The sequence below is a fragment of the Microcaecilia unicolor genome, chromosome 8 (genome assembly GCF_901765095.1).
Source record: "Microcaecilia unicolor chromosome 8, aMicUni1.1, whole genome shotgun sequence".
Taxonomy (NCBI): Eukaryota; Metazoa; Chordata; class Amphibia; order Gymnophiona; family Siphonopidae; genus Microcaecilia; species Microcaecilia unicolor.
In genome coordinates, this window is record NC_044038.1 from 228,120,910 (window position 1) to 228,144,217 (window position 23,308).

Sequence of the window (23,308 nt, forward strand, 5' to 3'; positions counted from 1 at the left end):
AGACCGTATAAGTCTGCCCTGCACTATCCCCGCCTCCCAACCACCAGCCCCTCCTCCCACCACCGGCTTTGGCACAGACCGTATAAGTCTGACCAGCACTATCCCCACCTCCCAACCACCAGCCCCTCCTCCCACCACCGGCTTTGGCACAGACCGTATAAGTCTGCCCAGCACTATCCCCGCCTCCCGCCACCGGCTCTGCCACCCAATCTCAGCTAAGCTCCTTAGGATCCATTCCTTCTGAACAGGATTCCTTTATGTTTGTCCCATGCGTGTTTGTAAACTATCCATGTGTATGTACTTTCAGTTTCTTTAAAACTTTGATATTTGTCTGTGGAAACCTTCAACAAAGTAAGTTCCATATTTTAATAACAGTGGCTTCCTGTTAAATGTCAGCATATATTTTAGTCATTGTCAACATAGATAAGATTATTCGTTGTAATTTCTGCTACACAATAACCAGAATAATTCCATATATCTCTTTCCAGTTTGGTGGTGCCATAATATCCTATCCTATATAATGAAACGCACCGCCAACGTTCTGAAGCCGAGAAAGTGAAGCCTTCAAGCCTTGAAGCATTCGTGCGCTCTGTAAGGCTCCATCTCCTCAATTGACGACATGTAGTTCCGGGTACTTCACCCGCAGCACTGACCAACCGCACAGCAGCACAAGGCCCCGTCCCTGCCGCCCTCGCCGCAATGCCGCGCCCCCCCCAGGAGAACGCTGGAGGTGCGCTTTATTATATAGGATGTGTTCGGTGCTTTTCTGTAGTACATGGGGGGAATTTAATATATGCTGATTAAAGTGGAGGAGTGGCTGGAGGGGGGGCAGGGGAGATAGGACAATCACTGGGTGGCTGGAGAGGGGCAGGGGAGAGAGGAGATTCGCTGGGTAGCTGGAGGGGGGGGGGCAAGGGAAAAAGGAGAATCGCTGGGTGGCTGGAGGGGAGCAGGGGAGATAGGAGAATCGCTGGGTGGCTGGAGGGGGGCAAGGGAAAAAGGAGAATCGCTGGGTAGCTGGAGGGGGGGCAGGGAACAGAGGAGACTCGCTGGGTGACTGGAGGTGGAGCAGGGGACAGAGGAGACTCGGTGGGTGGCTGGAGGGGGGGCAGGGGAGAGAAGAGCATCGGTCGGTGGGTGGCTAGAGGGGGGCAAGGGAAAAAGTAGAATCGCTGGGTGGCTGGAGGGGGAGCAGGGGAGAGAGGAGAATCGCTGGGTAGCTGGAGGGGGGGACAGAGGAGACACACTCACACCCAGCAGTCTCACTCTCTGTCACACACACACACACTCGCACATTCACTCTCTCTCTCTCTCACACACAGTCAATCTCACACATATTCTCTCAAACATACACACTCTGAGGAAAACCTTGCTAGCGCCCGTTTCATTAGTGTCAGAAACGGGCCTGTTTTACTAGTTGTATTATAATAGTTTTACTAGCTTGTCCCATTGTCCTACTATGACTTCAACTGAGTGATGTTTTGTAGAATGCTCTGCTATCCATTTCATTAAATAATCTTCTTTCTAATACAATGCATATCTATTTATTTGAAACTATTTCTCTACTGCTTCCTTATTCCATACAATAGGAGGGAATTGAATAAATGATGCTCAAAATTTGGCACAGGAAAAAAATCGTAACACCAAGCACAATTCTATACAGGGTCCCTCATAGAAATCACACTTAAGCACTGATTCCCATGTCTTAACTTTAGGGGCCAGACTTACACCAGACTTACACAGACTTAGGCGCCCTGAGGCTATATTCTATCATTACTTGTGCAAATTTTCACAATGCCCCTGACACGCCCGTGGCCATTCCCCTTTTGAGTTATGTGCAAGGAGAGCTAGGTGCCATTCCTTCTAGAATAGTGCAAAGCCAGATTTTAGTGAGTACCAGTTAACACGAAATAATTGGTTGTTAGCCCCCAGTTATTGACAGTTAAGGGTTCGCTACTCAATTAATTTGCACACGCATCTTGGGTGCCTGCACATATACGGAATCCGCAGGATAGCTGAACGCATACTTGAATCCTCGTATGCTAGGATATTCTGTAGTCTGAAATCTGTTTGTACAGAAGAACGCCATATCTTTTGTTGGACCGTCCTAAGAATCATCCAAAGCTCCTACTGTCCATGATCTTCGCAAGGCAGATATGTCCGTTCTGAGAAGGGTCATATGTCATCTCAAAAGTATTATATGTTGGTCAAATAAGATATATCAGGATCTGCAAAAAAAATCCAGCTTCTTTTTCAAGGGCAAATACATTTCTGCACATCAACCTGGAATATAATATGGCATCTAAAGTTACTATAGGTTGAAAAATGGAAAAAAAAAGTTTACATCTATTGAACATGGTCATTTTTTCTGATTGTGACCAGGAACCTAGTGGCAAATGCAGAGAAAGAGATTGCCATTACCTACCTGCCATGATGGCTGGCTGTTGCCTGGTGAGCTCTTTGCTTTTAATTTACACTCATAGATGGACTTCCAATTAGGTAGTGCCACTTCCAATGAAGTCCTGCAAATAAAAAATCTACAGCCTTTTCCTGTACGTTGTAAGACTGAAATTTAAATGAGTTCAGGGCGAGACATCCAGCCGCAAACATTTTATTTGTCCACCCTTCCTGAGTCTCAGACATAATATTTTGTCACATTTGGGAGTGGTTACGGGCGGAGAATTCCCATTAACTGGATGTTATTCATGTGCAGAATCTAAATGATGAAGAGTTAATGGTGACTAAAACATGACACCTTTTTTTAATGACAGTACATGAGCCATGACTAGGAAAAAAGAACAGGTCACATTGAGCGTAGCTCAGTTCTCTCATAGGCTTCACCTGCTTCTCTATCATTCCAAGAAGGTAGTTGGGTTTTTCAGAATATGGCATATGGAATGAATGATCCAGTCTGTAGCAGGGGCGTAGCCAAACAACAGATTTTGGGTGGGCCTGGGCAAGAAGTGGGTGGGCACCAAGTGTTCTCCCTCCCCCACCACCATGAAAAAAATATCTCAGCTGGTGGGAAAACACTTCTTTCCACCTTGGCCATCTGCAGCAGGCATACGCTGAAAACTGAGCATGTCCAGGTTCCAGTATCATGGAGAGTAGCGTTTTCATTACTATCAGGGGGAAGTCTTCAGCTGGCGGAGCTTGGGATCCCCACCAGCTACTGCTAAACAAACATGTGCTACTGATGGGTGGGCCTGAGCTCTAAATGGGTGGGCCCCAGCCCACCCAGGCCCACCTGTGGCTACACCACTGGTCTGTAGTACTGTCAAATGCCCTTCACAGTGCTTGATTCTTCCAGTTCCAAGTTTTCCATGACCTCTGTTTCACCACAGTAACACGTATTTGGCTTACTGGAGGAAATCTGTATGAAACCCAGACTGATGTTTGAAATACTCAATCCATACTCCTTGCACATGTCTTTCTTTTTCTCGTTAGCCTCTGACCATCGATAGAAGGGTTAATTTCAATAGCCTTTTTGGTTTTTTTTTTTTTGTTACATTTGTACCCCGCGTTTTCCCACTCATGGCAGGCTCAATGCGGCTTACATGGGGCAATGGAGGGTTAAGTGACTTGCCCAGAGTCACAAGGAGCTGCCTGTGCCTGAAGTGGGAATTGAACTCAGTTCCTCAGGACCAAAGTCCACCACCCTAACCACTAGGCCACTCCTCCACTCTTGCTACTATTTGAGATTCTACATGGAATGTTGCTATTCCACTAGCTGAAACCACTTGAGATCTCCAAACTACAAAAAATCTTTGGTAAATTCAATCACGCTCTTCACCAATCCAAAGATGAGAACTATATATATGCAAACAGCCTACCTATGGGATGTTTTTTATTTTAGTTATCACAAAACCCAAACATCTTGTATTAAATAAAAATACATATAATTGTATATTGGTTTGGGAACCCTCGGAAGATACCACTTTAAGGCAACTTCATAACTTCTTGCCTAGTGGCATAGCCTCTCTTCATTGGGTCATCCCTTAATTGACTATTTTTATGGTGCTGTTGCAAACACGCTCCAAAAGTGCTGAAAAATATACGTGCTCTAAGTGCAAAACTTCTAAAAAACTTATCTTAAATTCAATCCGTGTCTCTCGCTGTTGGAGTCCACTTAGGCTTCCCCTAAATTGCGCCCGACGCCGCGGGTTTCAGTGCTTTCATCAGGGACTTGGGTTAAAGTTGCCCGCCTTGAATTCACAACAGTCTATGAACGCAGACATCGGTAATGCTCATGTTGCACTCAATTGTTCTTTATAGGCGCTATTTAATGACTACAAGATGCTGACGTCTCTGATAATATTGCTTTGCTCAGCTAACACAAAAGACCCAACCCAACTTGTTTTTCCCAGCAGCCCCCATCGCTAAAGCACTGAAACCCGCGGCGCAATTTAGGGGAAGCCTAAGTGGACTCCAACAGCGAGAGACACGGATTGAATTTAAGATTCATTTTTCCTTTTTTTCTTTTTATTATTTTCTATTTTTTTAATTTTTATTTTAGTCATCTTCGCTGTTCTTTCCACTCCTTTTTCTGGAGCCATATGGTAACCCTATTTACACGCATATCGTGTTCTATAACGATGTGCTCCTAAATCCTATCAGGCATACACACTTGAGGGTGAAGAATAGGGGCATTTCCAAATGTTATGCGCATTGATATACAATATGGCAAAACTGTGCCTATCTGTAGGTTCCAGCATTTAAGCCTGTAAGCGTAGGCCTAAGAGTTTATGCCTAAGCGTGATTCTGTAAAGGACTCACGCTAAGAGGGAGATTCTATATATGGTGTCTAAAACAAATTGGCAGTGATATCAGTGCCGACTAAGCATATTCTATAAATGGCGCCTAGATTTAGGCGCAGTATATAGAATATGCATAGTTGATATTTCAGCGCCTAAATCTAAGCACATCCATTTACACCAATGAACATGTGTTGTAAATCCTGGCACATAGATTCGCACACACTGTGGGCCATATTTTTTTGTTACATTTATACCCCGCACTTTCCCACTCATGGCAGGCTCAATGCGGCTTACATGGGGCAATGGAGGGTTAAGTGACTTGCCCAGAGTGCCTGACGTGGGAATCAAACTCAGTTCCCCAGGACCAAAGTCCACCACATTAACCACTAGGCGACTCCTCCACTAGCAACATTCCATGTAGAAGCCTGCGTGGCTGCAAGTGCAGGCTTCTACATGGAATGTTGCTAGTGGAATAGCAACATTAACATTCCATGTAGAATCTCAAATAGTAGCAACAGAATCTCAATAGTAGCAACATTCCATGTTGTTGTTACATTTGTACCCCGCGCTTTCCCACTCATGGCAGGCTCAATGCAGCTTACATAGTATATACAGGTCCTTATTTGTACCTGGGGCAGTGGAGGGTTAAGTGACTTGCCCAGAGTCACAAGGAGCTGCCTGTGCCTGAAGTGGGAATTGAACTCAGTTCCTTAGGACCAAAGTCCACCACTCTAACCTCTAGGCCACTCCTCCACTCTATAACTATGCACGAAAAATCCAGAACGCTCATGAAACACCTACTTCCCCACCCACAACCATGCCCCTTTTTACCTGCTCACGTTAGAAATGAGGCGCACGGCGTTACAGACTATACTTAGTGAGTTGTGAGCATGAATTCTAATTAGTGCCGAACAGTGCTCATTAGCGCTTATTAAGTGCTGTTTAGCTGCTTAAGCCAATTAAGTTACATGAGGTATTATAGAATCCGCTTGGATTTTGGGGCAGATCTCTAGGCACGCTATAACTATCCCCCTCCCGCCTCCTCTACCCCTCCTCCAATGCTCATCTACCCCTTGCTCATACCTCTCATACTCCCTTCACCCTTCCCCATCTCTGCCTACCTATCTCTTTTTATTACTCCGCTTCAATTAACTAATATTTTCTCTATCAATACTCTGTAATCCATTTTATTATGTAAGCCACATTGAACCTGCTTTGAGTGGGAAAGCGCGGGGTACAAATGTAATAATCTCTCTATATAAAAGGCACCACCAGCGTTCTAAATGAAGCCTCCAGCTGGAAGTGTGAAGGGGGAGAGATATCCGGTTTCCCCATGAGTGTCTGCCCCGCCCTCGCTCTCTCTGTAACACAAACAGTGAAGGAAAACACAGCAAAGCACGAAATCAAATCGCTCTCTCTGTAACAGAGAAGGACTCAGAAGGGAGAGGGGAGAGAGGGCAGAAGCCCTCACTATCTCTGTAACACAAACACAGCACAGCAGGAAACTTAACACTGAAGGACTCGACTCCGGAGGGGGGAGGGGACAGATAGCACAGGGGAAGGGAGAGAGGGCAGAGGGCAGGGACACACACACACTCCCACATGCACACAGAAGAAAACCTTGCTAGCCCCCGTTTCATTTGCATCAGAAACGGGGCTTTTTTACTAGTAAATAAATAAAATAAAATATATAGAATCTGGCCTTAAACGTGTTAAACTTTCAGCACTGATTTTTAGGAGCTACTTATAGAACACACCTCAAAGTACAAATATGAGCAGCATATTTGCTACGTTGCTTGTTTTTGAAACTTGAATGTAAGCAGAGATTTTTTTAAGACCTGTCTCTGAATGTCCTTATTTCTGGAACATTCCATTTATATGTGGCACAAACTAACGGTTATTTAAGCTTATATGATTTTTGTATTTCTTGCGCATAGAGGTGCGTTATTAACGTTTTTCATGTCTGTCTGGTTTAAGTGCTCCCTGTTAATGTCCATTTTTCTTGTTTTGGTTACCTATTTGCCCCAATGCCATCATCAGAACATGCTGGGCTTTTAAAAGTACGGAAAACTATACTGGACTCATATGATTTATATTTTCAGGTAATTTGAAATCTGCTCGCCTTGTTATAAGGTTGCCAACTGGATCCAGATTCACCTGACAGGGTTGATACAGTGCTGGCTTTACCCCATTGCATATAGGGAATTGTAGTCTTGCTTTTCTCAGGGCAGGGGTTCCTGGACCTGCTCCTGGAGGCACCCCAGCCAGTCAGGTTTTCAGGATACCCACAATGAATATTCATAAGAGAAAAAGCTGCATGCACCGCTTCCACTGCAGGTCAGTCTCTCTCATGAATATTCATTGTGGGTGTCCTGAAAACCTGACTGGCTGGGGTGCCTCCAGGAGCAGGCTTGGGAACCACTGTCTCAGGGAATGCAATGGAGAAATCAGACTTGCATGTCCCTACATGCAATAGGGTAATCCCAGGGCTGGATCAACCCTGTTGGGTGAATCTGGATCCAGTTGGCAACCCTACCTTAGGGTATCCTTAGCCAGGTTCACTGTTTCACCTGCACAAAAGGTTGCTAAGCATTTTTGAAAATTTATCCCAGAGTGACCTGAAATTGGTGATGCTATTATAATATATTGCTTGTTCTTCACCATTATCCTTGAAATCACTGCATTGCTATGCATTACTGAAATTAGATCCAGTAGTACCTGTAATTCTGGTTACCTGATTTCTCAAGTCCTCGCTTTGTGAAAAGCTTTGCAGAGTCTAATAGTTTTGGCAGTTTTTTAAGTGCTCTACAGCAGTGGCGTTCCTAGGGGTGCGGACACCCGGGGCGGCGCCCCGCCCCCCCGGGTGCAGCGCCCCCCCCCCCCCGATGCAGCGAGGACCCCCCCCCCCGGTGAAAGACACCCCCCTGCGAAAGGGCCCCCCCCCCGGGTGCATGCCGCTGGGGGGGGGGGTGCCGCAGCGCGCGCCTGCTGCGAGTTTACTAAGTTCTCTCGTTCGCTGCAGCTCCCTCTGCCCCGGAACGGCAGAGGGAGCTGCAGCGAACGAGAGAACTTAGTAAACTCATGCAGCAGGCACGCGCCGCGGCACCCCCCAGCGGCATGCACCCTGGGCGGACCGCCCCCACCGCCCCCCCCTTGGTACGCCACTGCTCTACAGAGATACGTCTTGTATTTGAGGTATATAAACCAGCTTCTTTACAGTTTGAGATGAACGGCTTAAAACCTGTACTCATGTTCCTCAAACCTGCCAACCACTGACTGACTTTTGTAATCCTACCCATGATTCAGAAATTGGAAATTCATAATTAGCAAAATCATTCTGGTGAGTTTTTATGTAATTAACCTGACTATTATTGGAGGTAACATTCTCGAAGAAGCACCCTAGCTAATGATTAGTCATCATATTAAATGTAAAATTCTCATTATGTAGCCTAGTGGTTAGTGCGGTGGACTTTGATCCTGGGGAACTGAGTTCGATTCCCACTGCAGCTCCTTGTGACTCTGGGCAAGTCACTTAACCCTCCATTGCCCCAGGTACAAAATAAGTACCTGAATATATGTAAACCGCTTTGAATGTAGTTGCAAAAACCTCAGAAAGGCAGTATATCAAGTCACATTTCCCTTCCCTTTCCCTTTTACTAAGTGGCGGTAAGCCCAATGCGGGCTTATCGCTCAGCCATCTGGAATTACCGCCAGTCCATCGTGGGTGCTGATGGTAGCTCCAACCCCTGCCATTTTCGACGCTAGTGGAAATATTGGAAAAATATGTCCGTAGGGAGTTACCTCCTACTGGGATTTTGCAAAATCTTTGCAATCTGCTTGCAACTTTTTAATGGCTAAGGGTGTTTACCTTAACGTGTGGGAGGGCCAACTCCAGCTTTGACGTGCAGTGGTCAAAAGTGTCCATTTGAGCGCTCCTCCTCCTCCTCCTCCTCCTCAACTTCTTCCCATATGCAATGAGAAATGTCCATATGAGAACATAAGAGATCTTTCATTGATTTCAGTTCTTCCATGACCTCGTGATCTGCTGCAAACTGGTCGTGTTGCCTGCCAGCCTTTTCTGGCAGTGGCACCTTCACCACATGCTTTTTTAGCCTTGATATAACTATGTAGGTCACCACTGATTTGCCGCCCTTCATTCTTAGTTATCAAAACAACGTCAGAGGGCATAAGGGGGCAGATTCAGGAAAGATGTCAGGAAGTATTTTTTCACGGAGAGGGTGGTGGACGCTTGGAATGCCCTCCCGCGGGAGGTGGTGGAGATGAAAACGGTAAAGGAATTCAAACGTGTGGGATATGCATAGAGGAATCCTGTGCAGAAGGAATGGATCCTCAGAGGCTTAGCTGAAATTGGGTGGCGGAGCAGGTGGGGGGAAGAGGGGGTGGTGGTTGGGAGGCGAGGATAGGGGAGGCCAGACTTATACGGTCTGTACCAGAGCCGGTGATGGGAGGCGGGACTGGTGGTTGGGAGGCGGGAAATACTGCTGGGCAGACTTATATGGTCTGTGCCCTGAAAAGGACAGGTACAAATTCAAGGTAAGGTATACACATATGAGTTTTTCTTGGGCAGACTGGATGGACCATGCAGGTCTTTTTCTGCTGTCATCTACTATGTTACTATAGCAATATCATATGGGGGATCAATTATCTGTGTTGAAGAACTCAGGTGAATAGGTCTTGGTTTAAGCCGCCATACTGTGTGAAAGTGGACTCGTAAGTAGAGTTGAAAGATTTTAGATGCTACATTTCATAGACCAGTGTTAGTTGTGCATAGGAAGGTGCAGCCTGTTTTGTTTAGTTTCAGTTCGTTTCATTTCTTTTTATAATTTTTGTTTTGTTTCATGGTTTTTTTATAATTTTTTTTTTTTTTTTTTTTAGGGTGCAACTGGATAAGAAGATACTAAAGCAAGAGGAAACAGGCCCCGAGGCAGGGCAGAAATGTTCGAGACTGCCCTAAATGAGTTCCTGCTGGACCAGTCAGGAAAAAAGGAACTCACATTACCAGAAGTACAAGACCCAGCTAGGAATAAACTGGTTGTGACGGGATCTCAAGAGACAGAAATACTCTTTTTCGAATGTGCTTGTCTTTTCACCTGAGGGCCAATAGTGATTAACGCTGGGAAAAATGCTAAAATTGGAAAGGAACCTGCCTTTTTTCTCCCTGTACTTTCAGGTTTGACCAAATCTAGCTGAGTTCTTCTATTGTTTTTTTTTTTTTCTTTTAAATTTGGGCAAATTCGCTGGTTCATTCTGTCACAGTAACACTAGACCCAACTAGAAATGGACTGGCTATAAATGACTCCCGAAGAGCAGAGTGGCTTCTAATGGGAAACAGCTGCTCCCTATCCAAATGGTAACACGTTCAAAACTGGTTTGCTCCTGATCAGTGGCGTTCCTAGGGGGGCTGACACCCGGGGCAGATCGCCGATGCGCCCCGCCCCCCGGGTGCAGCGCCCCCCCAGAACAGCGCGACCCCCCCCGGCGAAAGAACCCCCGATCCCCCGGTGAAAGAACCCTAACCCTAACCCTGCCGGCTCTTCACTTTCATGCTCCCTCTGCCCCGGAACAGGAAGTAACCTGTTCCGGGGCAAAAGGAGCATGAAAATGAAGAGCCAACAGGTGCGCGGCACCCCCCCAGCGGCGTGCACCCAGGGCAGACTGCCCCCACTGCCCTCCCCCCTCTTGGTACACCACTGCTCCTGATATCTATTAATACTAAGGGGGGGCAGTGGCGTAGCGTGGGTGGCTGCCACCCGGGGTGGTTTGCCGCTGCGCACCCCCCCGGGTGCAGCATGACACCCCCCCTCAGCCATCACCCCCCCTCGGCATATCAACCCCCCCCTCAGCGCATCAAACCCCCTTGGCGCATCAACCCCCCCCTCGGCGCATCACCCAAGCCCGCCCTGAGTGCATTCTTGCCTGCCGTGTGCACGCCGCTGGGGGGGTGTCAGTTCCGCTGGTTCCCTGCTCCCACTGCCCCCCCCTTGGTACGCCACTGCTCCTGATATCTATTAATACTAAGGGGGGGGCAGTGGCATAGCAAGGGTGGCTGCCACCCGGGGTGGTTTGCCGCTGCGAACCCCCCCCCCCGGGTGCAGCATGACACCCCCCCTCAGCGCATCACCCCCCCCTCGGCGCATCAAACCCCCTTGGCACATCAACCCCCCTCAGCGCATCACCCAACCCCGCCCTGAGTGCATTCTTGCCTGCCGTGTACACGCCACTGGGGGGGGTGTCAGTTCCGCTGGTTCCCTGCTCCCTCTGCCCCGGGACAGGAAGTAACCTGTTCTGGGGCAGAGGGAGCAGGGAACCAGCGGAGCCGACACCCCCTTAGTGGCGTGCATGCAGGGTGGACCGCCCCCACCGCCCCGCCCTTGCTACGCCACTGAGGGGTGGGGGGAAGCTGAATTTAATGATACTGGAAAGAAGCCCGATGTGTCCTTTCTAGTTAGACTCAAATGATCTGACAGGACAAGAAGAAGGGATATCTTAGGGGCCCTTTGACTAAGCTGCGTAGGCACCTACACGCGTCCAATTTGGAGTTACCATCCAGATACTGCGAGGCCTGGGCGGCAATTTCATTTTTTAAGTGCATCCGCTATATGCGCCGGAAATTATTTTTTATTTTCCTGCACGCAGCGGAAACCGGGTGGTAATTGTCACTCTACGAGTGTAGATGATTACTGCACGGTTACCGCATGAGACATTACTGCTAAGCCAATGGGCGGCGGTAAGGTCTCAGACCCAAAATGGACGCGCGCCAATTTTGATTTTGCTGCAGGTCCATTTTCGGCAAAAATTTTAAAAAGGCATTTTTCTACAGGCACGCTGAAAAATGGATTTGTGCACACCCAAAACATGCACCTATACTAGCGCAGCCCATTTTTCGGCGCACCTTTGTAAAAGGACCTCATTTATGTCATTGTACCTCCAAGAAGTGCATCTAGCCAAAAAACGGCAAGCAAGGATTACGGATGGCAAAAAGCCACTCAGGAAACATGGATTAAGATTAATATAGCTAGCTATGGGCTGGATATAGTAGACTCTCAAGAGTCAATCTCTTCCTGGAAGGTAGCTTCCTTCTGGATGGAAAGCAACAAGCGGGGACGAGAATCCTCACGCAAAACGAAAACAATAAAAGCAAAAGCGTGAGGACAAATATGGAGGAAATCCAAGAACCTTTATTGGTAATCAACTAACGACCCGACACGGCCGTGTTTCGGCATCAAAGCCTACATCAGGGGTCAAACAAATTTACTATGGTTGTCACTCTGTTAAAAACCAAAAGAAAAGATGGTTGTCAGACTTCCTTAAAATGAAGAAGTTGAGAAATCGGCTATAAAGCGCCTCGACGGCAGTACACAGAAATGACAATCATCTTTTCTTTTGGTTTTTAACAGAGTGACAACCATAGATGATTTGTTTGACCCCTGATGCAGGCTTTGATGCCGAAACACGGCCGTGTCGGGTCGTTAGTTGATTACCAATAAAGGTTCTTGGATTTCCTCCACATTTGTCCTCACTCTTGTTTTTTTATTATTTTTATAGGTAGCTTCCTTCCACCATGGAGGTCATAGGTTATGTTGTCTGTTGCCTGATACCTATCAACATGGGGGGGAAATGCTGAAATTTAACAACATTGGAAAGAAACCTATCATTTCAGGTTAGAAACATCATTAGCATTTTCCATGTTGTTTCAAATGAATGCACATCCCTAGCCGTGCACTGTTTCAAATGAACAGTGCATCTTTATTATTCATAACTTTGATTGCATTACAATTTATTTATTGATTTGATAGAAATCAAACAAAATAAAACATGGAAAAGAAAATAAGATGATACCTTTTTTATTGGACATAACTTAATACATTTCTTGATTAGCTTTCGAAGGTTGCCCTTCTTCGTCAGATATCTGACGAAGGGCAACCTTCGAAAGCTAATCAAGAAATGTATTACGTTATGTCCAATAAAAAAGGTATCATCTTATTTTCTTTTCCATGTTTTATTTTGTTTGATTTCTATTGATAACCTTAAGAGTGGACTAACACGGCTACCACACTCCTCTATTTTTATTGATTTGACAAAGCACTGTAATTTTTACTGTTGCGTTTATATACTGTTACATTCTGCCCTGAGCTAAAATTAGAATTGGAATAGGTAGATTAGAAATACATGTAAATAAAACAACAATGCCCATTAGTCTAAAAAATACAATACATGATACATTCCAAAACACACCTTGTGGAATACCTAAACAAATACATCCGGGGAAATGGATTATTTGCAAAATGCCCATCCTTCCTGCAGGTAAAAGAATGTGTTGATCATTCTTTGAATTTATATGACACTGAAGACCTATGTTTTGCTTTGGCTACAGTTGGCTGTTTGCTAGGGATATCCACTCATTTGCAACAACATGTGAACATGGAAAATATATGTTGTTTCATATCATTTTTAACCAGAACGGCTAAGGACAAAACTCTGAAAATTCAAGGCTTTTTTCTACTTTTGTTAATAGCTACCAGGCATGAGCCATCCTCAAACTAGTGATCCTTTGGCGGGAGAGCAGGAGTGCCCCCCACCCAGTACCTTAAAATCACCTTGCTTCACTTTAGTCTTCACCTGGGCAGCGGCAGCAGCTTTGGCACTGATAGGCTGCCTGCACTGGGGCTTTCTCTGTGAACTGTCCCACCCTTCACAAAACAGGAAGTTACATCAGAAGGGGCGGGACGGTTCACAGAGAAAGTCCCGGGGCAGGCCACTGGCAGTCTATGAATGTCGCTGCCTGGGCAAAGATGTTTTTAAGGCATGGGCGGGAGGTGGAGGAGGGGTGGGTGATCTGACAAGAGGTGAGTATGCAACACATGTACCTGGAATAAATACACCACTACAAAAAAGAACCTGAAACAGGACCTTATTTAGTGTACAGAGAATTTCAGCTTCAGATTGTGAGTTGCATTTCCTCTAAAAAGGATCAGTAAATTAGGGCCCGATATTCAGTGACTTTTAAGTCAATAACAGCCTCAAGGTTAATTACGCCAGATATTCAATGCTGGGTAATGTCTGGGCTCTGGCACTAAACATCTAGGTAAGAGTGTTAACCGGGAACTGGTCGATATTGAGACTGGTGCCCAGTTAGCTTGGTGGTGGTTTTTTGCTCTCCTAACTTTGTACTTACTTAACCGGTTAACAGATTGAATATCACTCTAACCAGTTAAAAACTGACTCCGCCCATGTTCCACCCTCGTGGACAGGGCCACGGCAGTAACAGGCAAAATTTAGCAGTGCTACTTGCTTAAATGCTGCTGAATACTGCTGGATGGCTTCCTTATCGGGGTTTTGAATATTGGGCCCTTAATAAATAAACAATATAAATTAGAGAAAATAAGTTAAAAAAAACAACAACAATTTTCCTCTATTACTTGAACTCCTAAAGCAAAGCAATGCTACCAGCAAGTCTAACAATAGAAGCAGTTTTTAATTTGTAGCTGTACACATAGTAACATAATAGTAACATAGTAGATGACAGCAGAAAAAGACCTGCACGGTCCATCCAGTCTGCCCAACAAGATAATTTCACGTGTGCTACTTTTTGTGTATACCTTACCTTGATTTGTACCTGTCTTTTTCAGGGCACAGACCATATAAGTCTGTCCAGCACTATCCCCGCCTCCCAACCACCAGCCCCGCCTCCCACCACCGGCTCTGGCACTGACCGTATAAGTCTGCCCAGCACTATCCCCGCCTCCCAACCACCAGCCCTGCCTCCCACCACCGGCTAAGCTTCTGGGGATCCCTCCTTCTGAGCAGGATTCCTTTATGTTTATCCCACGCATGTTTGAATTCCGTTACCGTTTTCCTCTCCACCACCTCCCGCGGGAGAGCATTCCAAGCATCGACCACTCTCTCCGTGAAAAAATGCTTCCTGACATTTTTCTTGAGTCTGCCCTCCTTCAATCTCGTATCGTGCCCTCTAGTTCTACCGCCTTCCCATCTACAGAAAAGGTTCGTTTGCGGATTAATACCTTTCAGATATTTGAACATCTGTATCATATCACCCCTGTTTCTCCTTTCCTCCAGGGTATATACATGTTCAGGTCAACAAGTCTGTCCTCATACGTCTTGTAACGCAAATCCCATACCATTCCATACACATCTCAACAAGGTGTTTATTCAATACTGATTTACAGGATTTTAATAAGGAAGTCTTAGCAATATGGTCATAAAGATCGATTTTTATTTCATTCAGTCATGTAAAATATTTAGGACTAAGTTCTTCATCTTTCTTATTCCAGTATACACAGGGCAAACAATATGTAAAATATATGTGCTGTAAACCGAAGGTTTATTTATTTTAAATGATTTCACGTAGCTTTTTAAGTCTACCCCCCAAATTCTATATATGGTGCCTTGTGTGTGCTAATTTGGCCACATGGTCGAACTGCGCACAACTTGATTGATTAACAAGCCAATCAGCGCCAATAATTGGTACTTAACAACCAATTAGCGGCACTAATTGGCTTAATTAGAATGTACATAAGTAATGTCATACTGGGAAAAGACCAAAGGTCCATCGAGCCCAGCATCCTGTCCCCGGCAGCGGCCAATCCAGGTCAAGGGCACCTGGCAAGCTACCCAAACATACAAACATTTTATACAAGTTATTCCCGAAATTGTGGATTTTTCCCTAATCCATTTAGTAGCGGTCTATGGACTTGTCCTTTAGGAAACCGTCCAACCCCTTTTTAAACTCTGCCAAGCTAACCGCCTTCACTACGTTCTCCGGCAACGAATTCCAGAGTTTAATTATGCGTTGGGTGAAGAAACATTTTCTCCGATTTGTTTTAAATTTACTACACTGTAGTTTCATCGCATGCCCCCTAGTCCTGGTATTTTTGGAAAGCGTGAACAGACGCTTCACATCCACCTGTTCCACTCCACTCATTATTTTATATACCTCTATGCACATGTATAACTTTCTAGATGTACTCTAGAATGCAGTGTGTGCAAATTCTAATGCATGCAGTTTAAAAGGGGGTGTGGCCACGGGCACGGAACAGGTGGATTGTGGGCATTTCAAAAAACTATGTGCACTATTATGGAATGCATCCGATTTGCACCTAACTGGGTGCACTTCAATTTTAGTCGCACGAATGGCATGTGAGCATATTCTATAAACTATACCTAACTTTAGGCGTAGTTTATAGAATCATGCGAACCACGCGGTTTTTCAGTGTGGATTTTTAAGGCACCATTTATAGAGTTTGACCCAATGTGCTTTGAAAATGAGCACCTTATTACCCGCACTATCCACAGTCCTAGGCGAGGTGTCTAGATTAAGCTTCTGCTACTTCAACACCCTGGAATCCCTTAATATCGGAAAACATCCTGGAAGTAAGACCAACTAGCAACTGCTTCGGGCCACTTTTGGAAGGGGTGATTTCAAACTGGACTCTGGAAACTTCGTTGGGCTCCAGGGACGGCACCCTAAAATGAAGGCGTGAAAGATTATTCATTTTAGAAAACACTACTGGGCACTTTTGTCTATCCCAGTCTGTAGATTTTCAATTATTATTGCAGTAGACAGAGAAAACTACTACTACTACTACTTAACATTTCTAGAGCGCTACAAGGGTTACGCAGTGCTGTACAGTTTAACAAAGAAGGACAGTCCCTGCTCAAGGAGCTTTCAGACTGAGGGTAATGAGGGTCCGTATTCTATTGAAAGAGAACACTTTTGTTCCTCAGCCTAGAATCAAACATCATTCCGTTGTTCCAGACTAAGGGCATGAGTCAAATGATCAGTCTTAAAAAAATGCTTAATTTTAATGTACATCAAATATTTATAAGAACAATCTGACCGATATTCAGCCAGCACCAGTAAGAGTGTTTTTTTAATGTTGATCATTGCCAGCTAGATTAGCTCCAGATATTCAGTGCTGGACCATGTCCAGGCTCTGACACTGAATATCAGCGGCTAAATTTGGTGGGGATGGTCTACTGAGCTTATGCAGGTCCCAGCCGATATTCAGCCAGAGTTATGCAGGCCCTAGCTGAATTTGGCCAAGACCCATAGAGCTAGGTTTTCCAACTCAAAGTCTCCCCAATCCCCCTTCTGGTTCCCGTAAAATCCCCCCTTCTTCCTCCCCCTTCCCCCAGCCCATGAGACTGTAAACCTTCCACCTCGGAATGACCCCCAACCTGTGATGTAGATAGGCTCTTCCGGGCCTACCTATATCCCTGGTGGTCCTAGTGGGGGTGATGGTGGAGCAGGACCGAAGTTCACTCGCTCCTGTCCCTTTTCTGCCACGCGTATCGGACGTGCATAAAAATAGGGAATTACTGACTGGACCATGCGGTAGCCAGAGAGTAGTTCCAAATTGACGCATGTTGGATGCGCATAGGTGCTTATGCGCAAAAGGGCCCCTAATGGCAGAGACACAAAAGGTGGATTTTATCACATTTTATGCACAAAAATTACTCTTTTAAAAAAACGTACCTCCTCTTGAGCTGTCCTTCAAGCAGACCACTGCCTTCTATTACTAAGACACAGTCTTTCACTGTCACAGAGATTGGATTAACGATTTTGACCTCCACATCAATTGGCTTATTCACAATGGCTTTTCCCCTAAACTAGACAGAAAGACAGACTGTCCTGAATACCTTCTCATTTCAGACAAAAAAATCTAGATGGGGGTTAGAAGATTCTGACCTTTGCTGGAGGAACTATGGACAAGTTTGATCTTGTTTACATCTTTGTTGGGCATGGTCTTCTATTCAAAATGTTTGGAAGCAAATTCAGGGCCCCTTTTGCAAAGGTGCACTAGCGTTTTTTGCGCATGCTAAAAATTAGCAGGTGTTAACTGCGTAGATGCCCACAGTTATGGGCGCCTACACAGTTAGTCTGTGCTACTTTCTAGCACGCGCTAAAAACGCTAGCGCACCTTTGTAAAAGACCCCCTCAGTTTTTTTTACAACAAATCACAGGAATCTCTGTACCATTTAATTTGAGTCTTATATTACTGAGGGCCCTGTTTACTAAGCTGTGCTGTAGGTACGCTAACCTTTTAGCACGCGCCAGGGGCATAGCCAGACTTCGGTGGGAGGGGGGTCCAGAGCCCGAGGTGAGGTGGCACATTTTAGCCCCCCCTGGCATCGCTGACCCCCCCCGCCGCCATTGCCGACCCCCCTCCGCCATTGCCAACACCCCCCGCCGCTGCCAGCACCACCAACAACAACTTTGACCCCCCCCCTGCTGACGACCCTCTCGACCCCCCACCCCCACCCACCATCGCCTACCTTTGCTGGTGGGGGACCCCAACCCCCGCCAGCCGAAGTCCTCTTCTTCCTTCGTTCTGTTCTGAGTCTGACATCCTGCAAAATGAAGGAAGAAGACTTCGGCTGGCGGGGGTAGGGGTCCCCCGCCAGCAAAGGTAGGTGACAGCGGGCAGGCGGGGGGGTCGAGAGGGTTGTCGGTGGGGGGAGGGTCAAAGTTGTTGGAGGTGGTGCTGGCGGCAGTGCGGGGTGTCGGCAATGGCGGTGGGGGGGGGTCGGCGGTGCCAGGGGGGGAGCTAAAATGTGCCTCCTCACTTCAGACTCTGGACCCCCCTCCCCCTGAAGTCTGGCTACGCCCCTCGTGTACCTGTTAAAAAATGAATAAAGATTTGGAAATTTTTTTTAAAAAAGGATCTAGATAGAAAAATAATTTCTGAGATATTTAGGGATTTTTTTTTTTAAACTAAAGTGTTTGCACTTACCTTGGCTTAGTCTGTGTCATCCGAAATGTCTGATTTAATTTAGTCTGTAAATCTGCATTGAGCCAAACTGTTTGAGTAACTGTGGTTAGGGCTGGTTTTGGACATGGTGGGGCCCAGAGCAGAAGTTAAGGAGGGGGCCCCCGATCCCTGATCCCCCGCCTCCCAATCTCCCCACCTGCATTGCTACTACGCAGTCTGGCCACTTCTTCCCCTTCTCCCCACCACAGTCCGTCTCCTTTCTTTCCTCTCAACTTGCAATCTTCTTAAAAATTTTTATTTCCCTTTCCAGAGGGACCCGGCACGGCAGCCATTCTCACAAGCTGCCTCTGGCTGTCCTGACCCTTTTCTTAGGTGCATAAATGTAGGCGCCTCACTATTTAGCCAGTGGGAAGCCCGCGTTGGGCTTATTGCCGCTTTGTAAAAGGGGCCCTGATTTCCTTAGCTGTCCACCCATGCCCTGCCATCTGAAGACATCCTCAAGCCACCATACTCCTGGGACATTAAATCACTGCCACAGTCAGTGGTACTGCTTCCAGCTACAGATGCCACCATCTAATCTTACACAAGCTTAGTTTATATGCTCAGTTCTTGCATAAAGTGAGCATGTGCAAAAACTGAGCAGGGATTGGTGCAGGCACTGGTGATGTCTGGGAGTGCTACCACTGACTGCCGTGGCATTCTGATGGTCTGGAAGTTCAGTGGGCTGAGCATGTCTTCAGCTAGCGGGGTCTGGGTGAGTCTGAGCGAAAGTGGACATGCCCAGGATCTCCCAAACCCACCCATGGCTATGCCCCTATTTTCCATTTATAATTTTCAAAGAGAAATGTTATGGGTAGTTTTTGTTTGAAAATGTGTGTTAAGTATGTTACTCAAATGAAGAGCTTTCTTAGGTGAATGCATTAGGTATCAATCATAGTGGTACGAGTGTGTCTAGTGTATGTGAATGGGAGGGGGGAGGGTGTTGGGAGGGGTGGGGGGAGAGGTAGGTTGCTCTCACCAAGCTTGGGTAGTTTCTTGGGAGGATTTGTTTGGTATCTCTCTTAGAAGCACCTGGTGGGTACCAGAGTAAGTGTGGGGGGTGAGCAGTGGAATCTGCCAGAGGGGACCTTCTGCCAACATGAAACGTATAATGTCACGTTCATTGTTTAATCTTGAATTGATAATGAGTGTAACTGTTGGGCAGATTGGATGGACCATTCAGGTCTTTATCTGCCGTCACTTACTATGTTACTATGTTACTATGATCTACTGGGTAGGTATGTCTAAGGATCATGGGTTTTGGTGGGGAGTTGTGTGTGTCATGGGGGGGGGGGGGGAGAGGTTCTTGGCTAATAGTGGGTGGATGAGGATATTTTAGCTGGAGAGGAGGGTAAAGGAAAAACAATGAAGGAAAACTCGATTTTTCGGTGGTGTGGTATTGGGAATCACTCCTGACAGAGCTTCGGATATTTGTGAGTCTGGTTATTATGCTTCCGTCATATTATGGTTGTGTCAGTTGTGGAATAATGCATCAATGCTTGTGCACTCTGCTCTCAATAAAAATGATTTTTCAACGCAAAATCAGTTATATGGGCTCTTGGAAATTATTCTCCATAATCTTACTTTGTCTAGAATATTTGAGAACGAAGGTAAAGGAAAGTATTCTAGTCTTATTAGATGTTTAATGGTTGACCTGAGTTATGTTGCGTCTTGACTACGCTCCTTATTCACGACCTCACGGCACATTAGAGTCAGGTATTACCTCAATGTCTATGGGAGGGCTCTCCAGACATACGTCTTTCCGCACCAGTGTTTTAATGCCATCCTCTGTTTCACATACAGCAGTCACTTCCATCATCTCGGCGTTGTTTAAATACTTCTTATATTTAGAATAAGGGATGTCAAATGGAATGCGTTGCTCTGGAAAATTTGAACACACTCATAATGCTTCACAGTTGAGCTCCTTGGAAAATGATTGACAAAACAGTAGCCCGAGACAGTCGAGATCTATTGCTTTAGAGTTTGTTTGTTTTTTTCAGACAATTTTTATATAGTAGCAAGGCAAACCAGGCTAGCTCGGTTCTCAATATGCAGGAACCAATAGATACAGACATTAGTGGGCTTACCCAGTGGTGTAAATCTTCAAACTTTACCAAACTGGTAAAAAACTAGTGTAAAAATAAAGATAACTCAATATTGAAAAAGTCCCTTCACTTATAAATGGATTTTAAAAAAGGATGGAGATAGATGAAGCAACTACAGATGCCACCAAGATAGAATTCATCAATATCACCAATATCAACTCCACAAGAACGACAGTTGAAAGTAGATATTCCGGTTTTTAATCTATCTAGCACTACACTTTCACCTTCTCCCTGTTACCTACCTCTATCACCTTCTTCCTTTTTATTGTCCACCTCTTTGTATACTATGTTTAGATGTTTTATTCATTTTGTTTTATCTTGTAAATTAGCTATATCATGTAAGCCGCATTGAGCCTGCTGACAAGTGGGAAAGCGCGGGTTATAAATGCTACAATACAATACATAGTAACATACATAGTAGATGACGGCAGAAAAAGACCTGCACGGTCCATCCAGTCTGCCCAACAAGACAACTCATGTGTGCTACTTTTTGTGTATACCCTACTTTGATTTGTACCTATGCTCTTCAGGGCACAGACCGTATAAGTCTGCCCAGCACTATCCCCGCCTCCCAACCACTGGCTCTGGCACAGACCGTATAAGTCTGCCCAGCTCTATCCTCGCCTCCCAACCACCAGTCCCGCCTCCCTCCACCGGCTCTGGCACAGACCGTATAAGTCTGCCCAGCACTATCCCCGCCTCCCACCACCGGCTCTGGTACTGACCGTATAAGTCTGCCCAGCACTATCCCCGCCTCCCAACCACCAGCCCCGCCTCCCAACCACCAGCCCCGCCTCCCAACCACCGGCTCTGGCACAGACCGTATAAGTCTGCCCAGCACTATCCCTGCCTCCCAACCACCAGTCCCGCCTCCCTCCACCGGCTCTGGCACAGACCGTATAAGTCTGCCCAGCACTATCCCAGCCTCCCACCACCGGCTCTGGCACTGACCGTATAAGTCTGCCCAGCACTATCCCTGTCTCCCACCACCGGCTCTGGCACAGACCGTATAAGTCTGCCCAGCACTATCCCCGCCTCCCACCACCGGCTCTGGCACTGACCGTATAAGTCTGCCCAGCACTATCCCCGCCTCCCAACCACCAGCCCCGCCTCCCAACCACCAGCCCCGCCTCCCAACCACCGGCTCTGGCACAGACCGTATAAGTCTGCCCATCACTATCCCTGCCTCCCAACCTCCAGTCCCACCTAATTTTAGAACGGTGCATGAATGAAACTATCTGCAGACTTTTTGTTTTGCATTGAAGAAAACTATGCACATCTATTTCAGGGTTAATTTATGCTCATATCTGCCTTTTCAAATGTATAAGCTTAAATGCTAACACCCCCTCAACCCTGCTCCTTGGAATGCCACTGCTAAACTGTGAAAGCTGCTTTAAACTAGACTTTAGCAAGAACCTACAAATTGGAATGAAGATATCCAGGTCAGGACGTGCTAATTTCTGATGCTATTTTAGGAAAGGATCTGCTGACATAGAGCCTTTTCTGCAATACATGCAAGAACTGACATGTCTGTGCCAGCTACACGTTTATTTTGTTGGGCAGACTGGATGGACAGGTCTTTATCTGCCATCATCTACTATCACGTTACATGCGGTGACGGTACCCATTGCCGTCACTTACACATATATGTCAACTATTTTAGAAACATATATTTTTAAATTACCCCAAGCCATAACAGAGTCTGATATCATTTGTAGTATTGCTTTCGGGAGAGGGTGTCTGGAGAGGGGGAAAATTCTGGAAGACAAAAGGACGACCTTCCCTAATCTCTCCATTATATCACTGCACAATACAAACCTCTTTACATAACCTAGACCAGTGGCGTAGCCAGAAGACAATTTTTGGGTGGGCCAGCAGGTTGGATGGGTGGGCACTACAACCCCCCCCCCCCCCCACACACACACACGGTCCAGCACATTTAAAGTTATCGGCGCTGCCTCCACTCACCTTCTCCCACCGTGGCGCTGCCTCCTCTCCTGCACTTCATAGTCTCCGTCTCCCACCCCCGCGCTCTATCGGCGCTGCCTGCCTGACAGCTGACAGACGCGGCGCGATGACGTCCTGCTCCGGGACCTTCCCTCTGCCACATGCAATCCACCCTGTGTAAGCAGAAAGTTGAATCAATGCGGCAGAGGGAAGGCCCCGGAGCAGGAGGACGTTGCGCCATGTCTGTCAGCTGTCAGGCAGGCAGCGCTGATAGCAAATTGAAAGCGCTGCCGCGAGGGTGGGAGACAGAGACCGTGAAGTGCAGGAGAGGAGGCAGCGCTACTGCAGGGGTGGGAGAAGGTGAGGATGGGCCTGAGACAAAACTGGGTGGGCCCGTAGCTACGCCCCTGACCTAGACATCCTCAGGAGCAGGTGTAAACCCAGCATTGGTCTTGGGGAACATAAACACGCAATTCCCCTTCAGAAACGGTAGCCCAGCGGTACTTCCTGTTTAGCGAGCGGTAAGCCTGCATTGGACTTAGTAAAAGGGGCCCTAAACCTGCTGTTCCATGTTCAATATCGTTCGTATTGAAACAATTTTAGAAGGTTTTAAAAGCTGAGCTCTTGAATTTCTGTTCTTAAGTTATGTTTGTAAGTTTGTGCCCTATCTTCAGCTAAATTTACGGGCGTACATTTTCAGTTGAAT

The 23,308-nt window shown here is 46.4% G+C and overlaps 2 protein-coding genes across 4 annotated transcripts in view; both read right to left on the reverse strand.

The window, feature by feature from the left end:
• The window catches only part of LOC115476542 (protein-glutamine gamma-glutamyltransferase 6-like), a 48,653-nt gene extending 46,108 nt beyond the window's left edge, over positions 1-2,545 (reverse strand). For all 3 annotated transcript variants that reach the window (XM_030212967.1, XM_030212966.1, XM_030212965.1), the window contains exon 1: positions 2,426-2,545. In XM_030212967.1, the coding sequence (XP_030068827.1) occupies positions 2,426-2,432 (7 nt within the window). In that variant the 5' untranslated portion in view covers positions 2,433-2,545. The remainder of the gene's footprint in view (positions 1-2,425) is intronic.
• Positions 2,546-15,660: 13,115 nt separating this feature from the next.
• LOC115475888 (protein-glutamine gamma-glutamyltransferase 6-like) overlaps positions 15,661-23,308 on the reverse strand; it is a 46,300-nt gene continuing 38,652 nt past the window's right edge. Inside the window, exons 12-14 of the mRNA XM_030211953.1 lie at positions 20,274-20,431; positions 17,275-17,408; positions 15,661-16,262 (exon numbers count right to left, since the gene is read on the reverse strand). Coding sequence (XP_030067813.1) covers positions 16,112-16,262; positions 17,275-17,408; positions 20,274-20,431 — 443 coding nt within the window. The 3' untranslated portion in view covers positions 15,661-16,111. The remainder of the gene's footprint in view (positions 16,263-17,274; positions 17,409-20,273; positions 20,432-23,308) is intronic.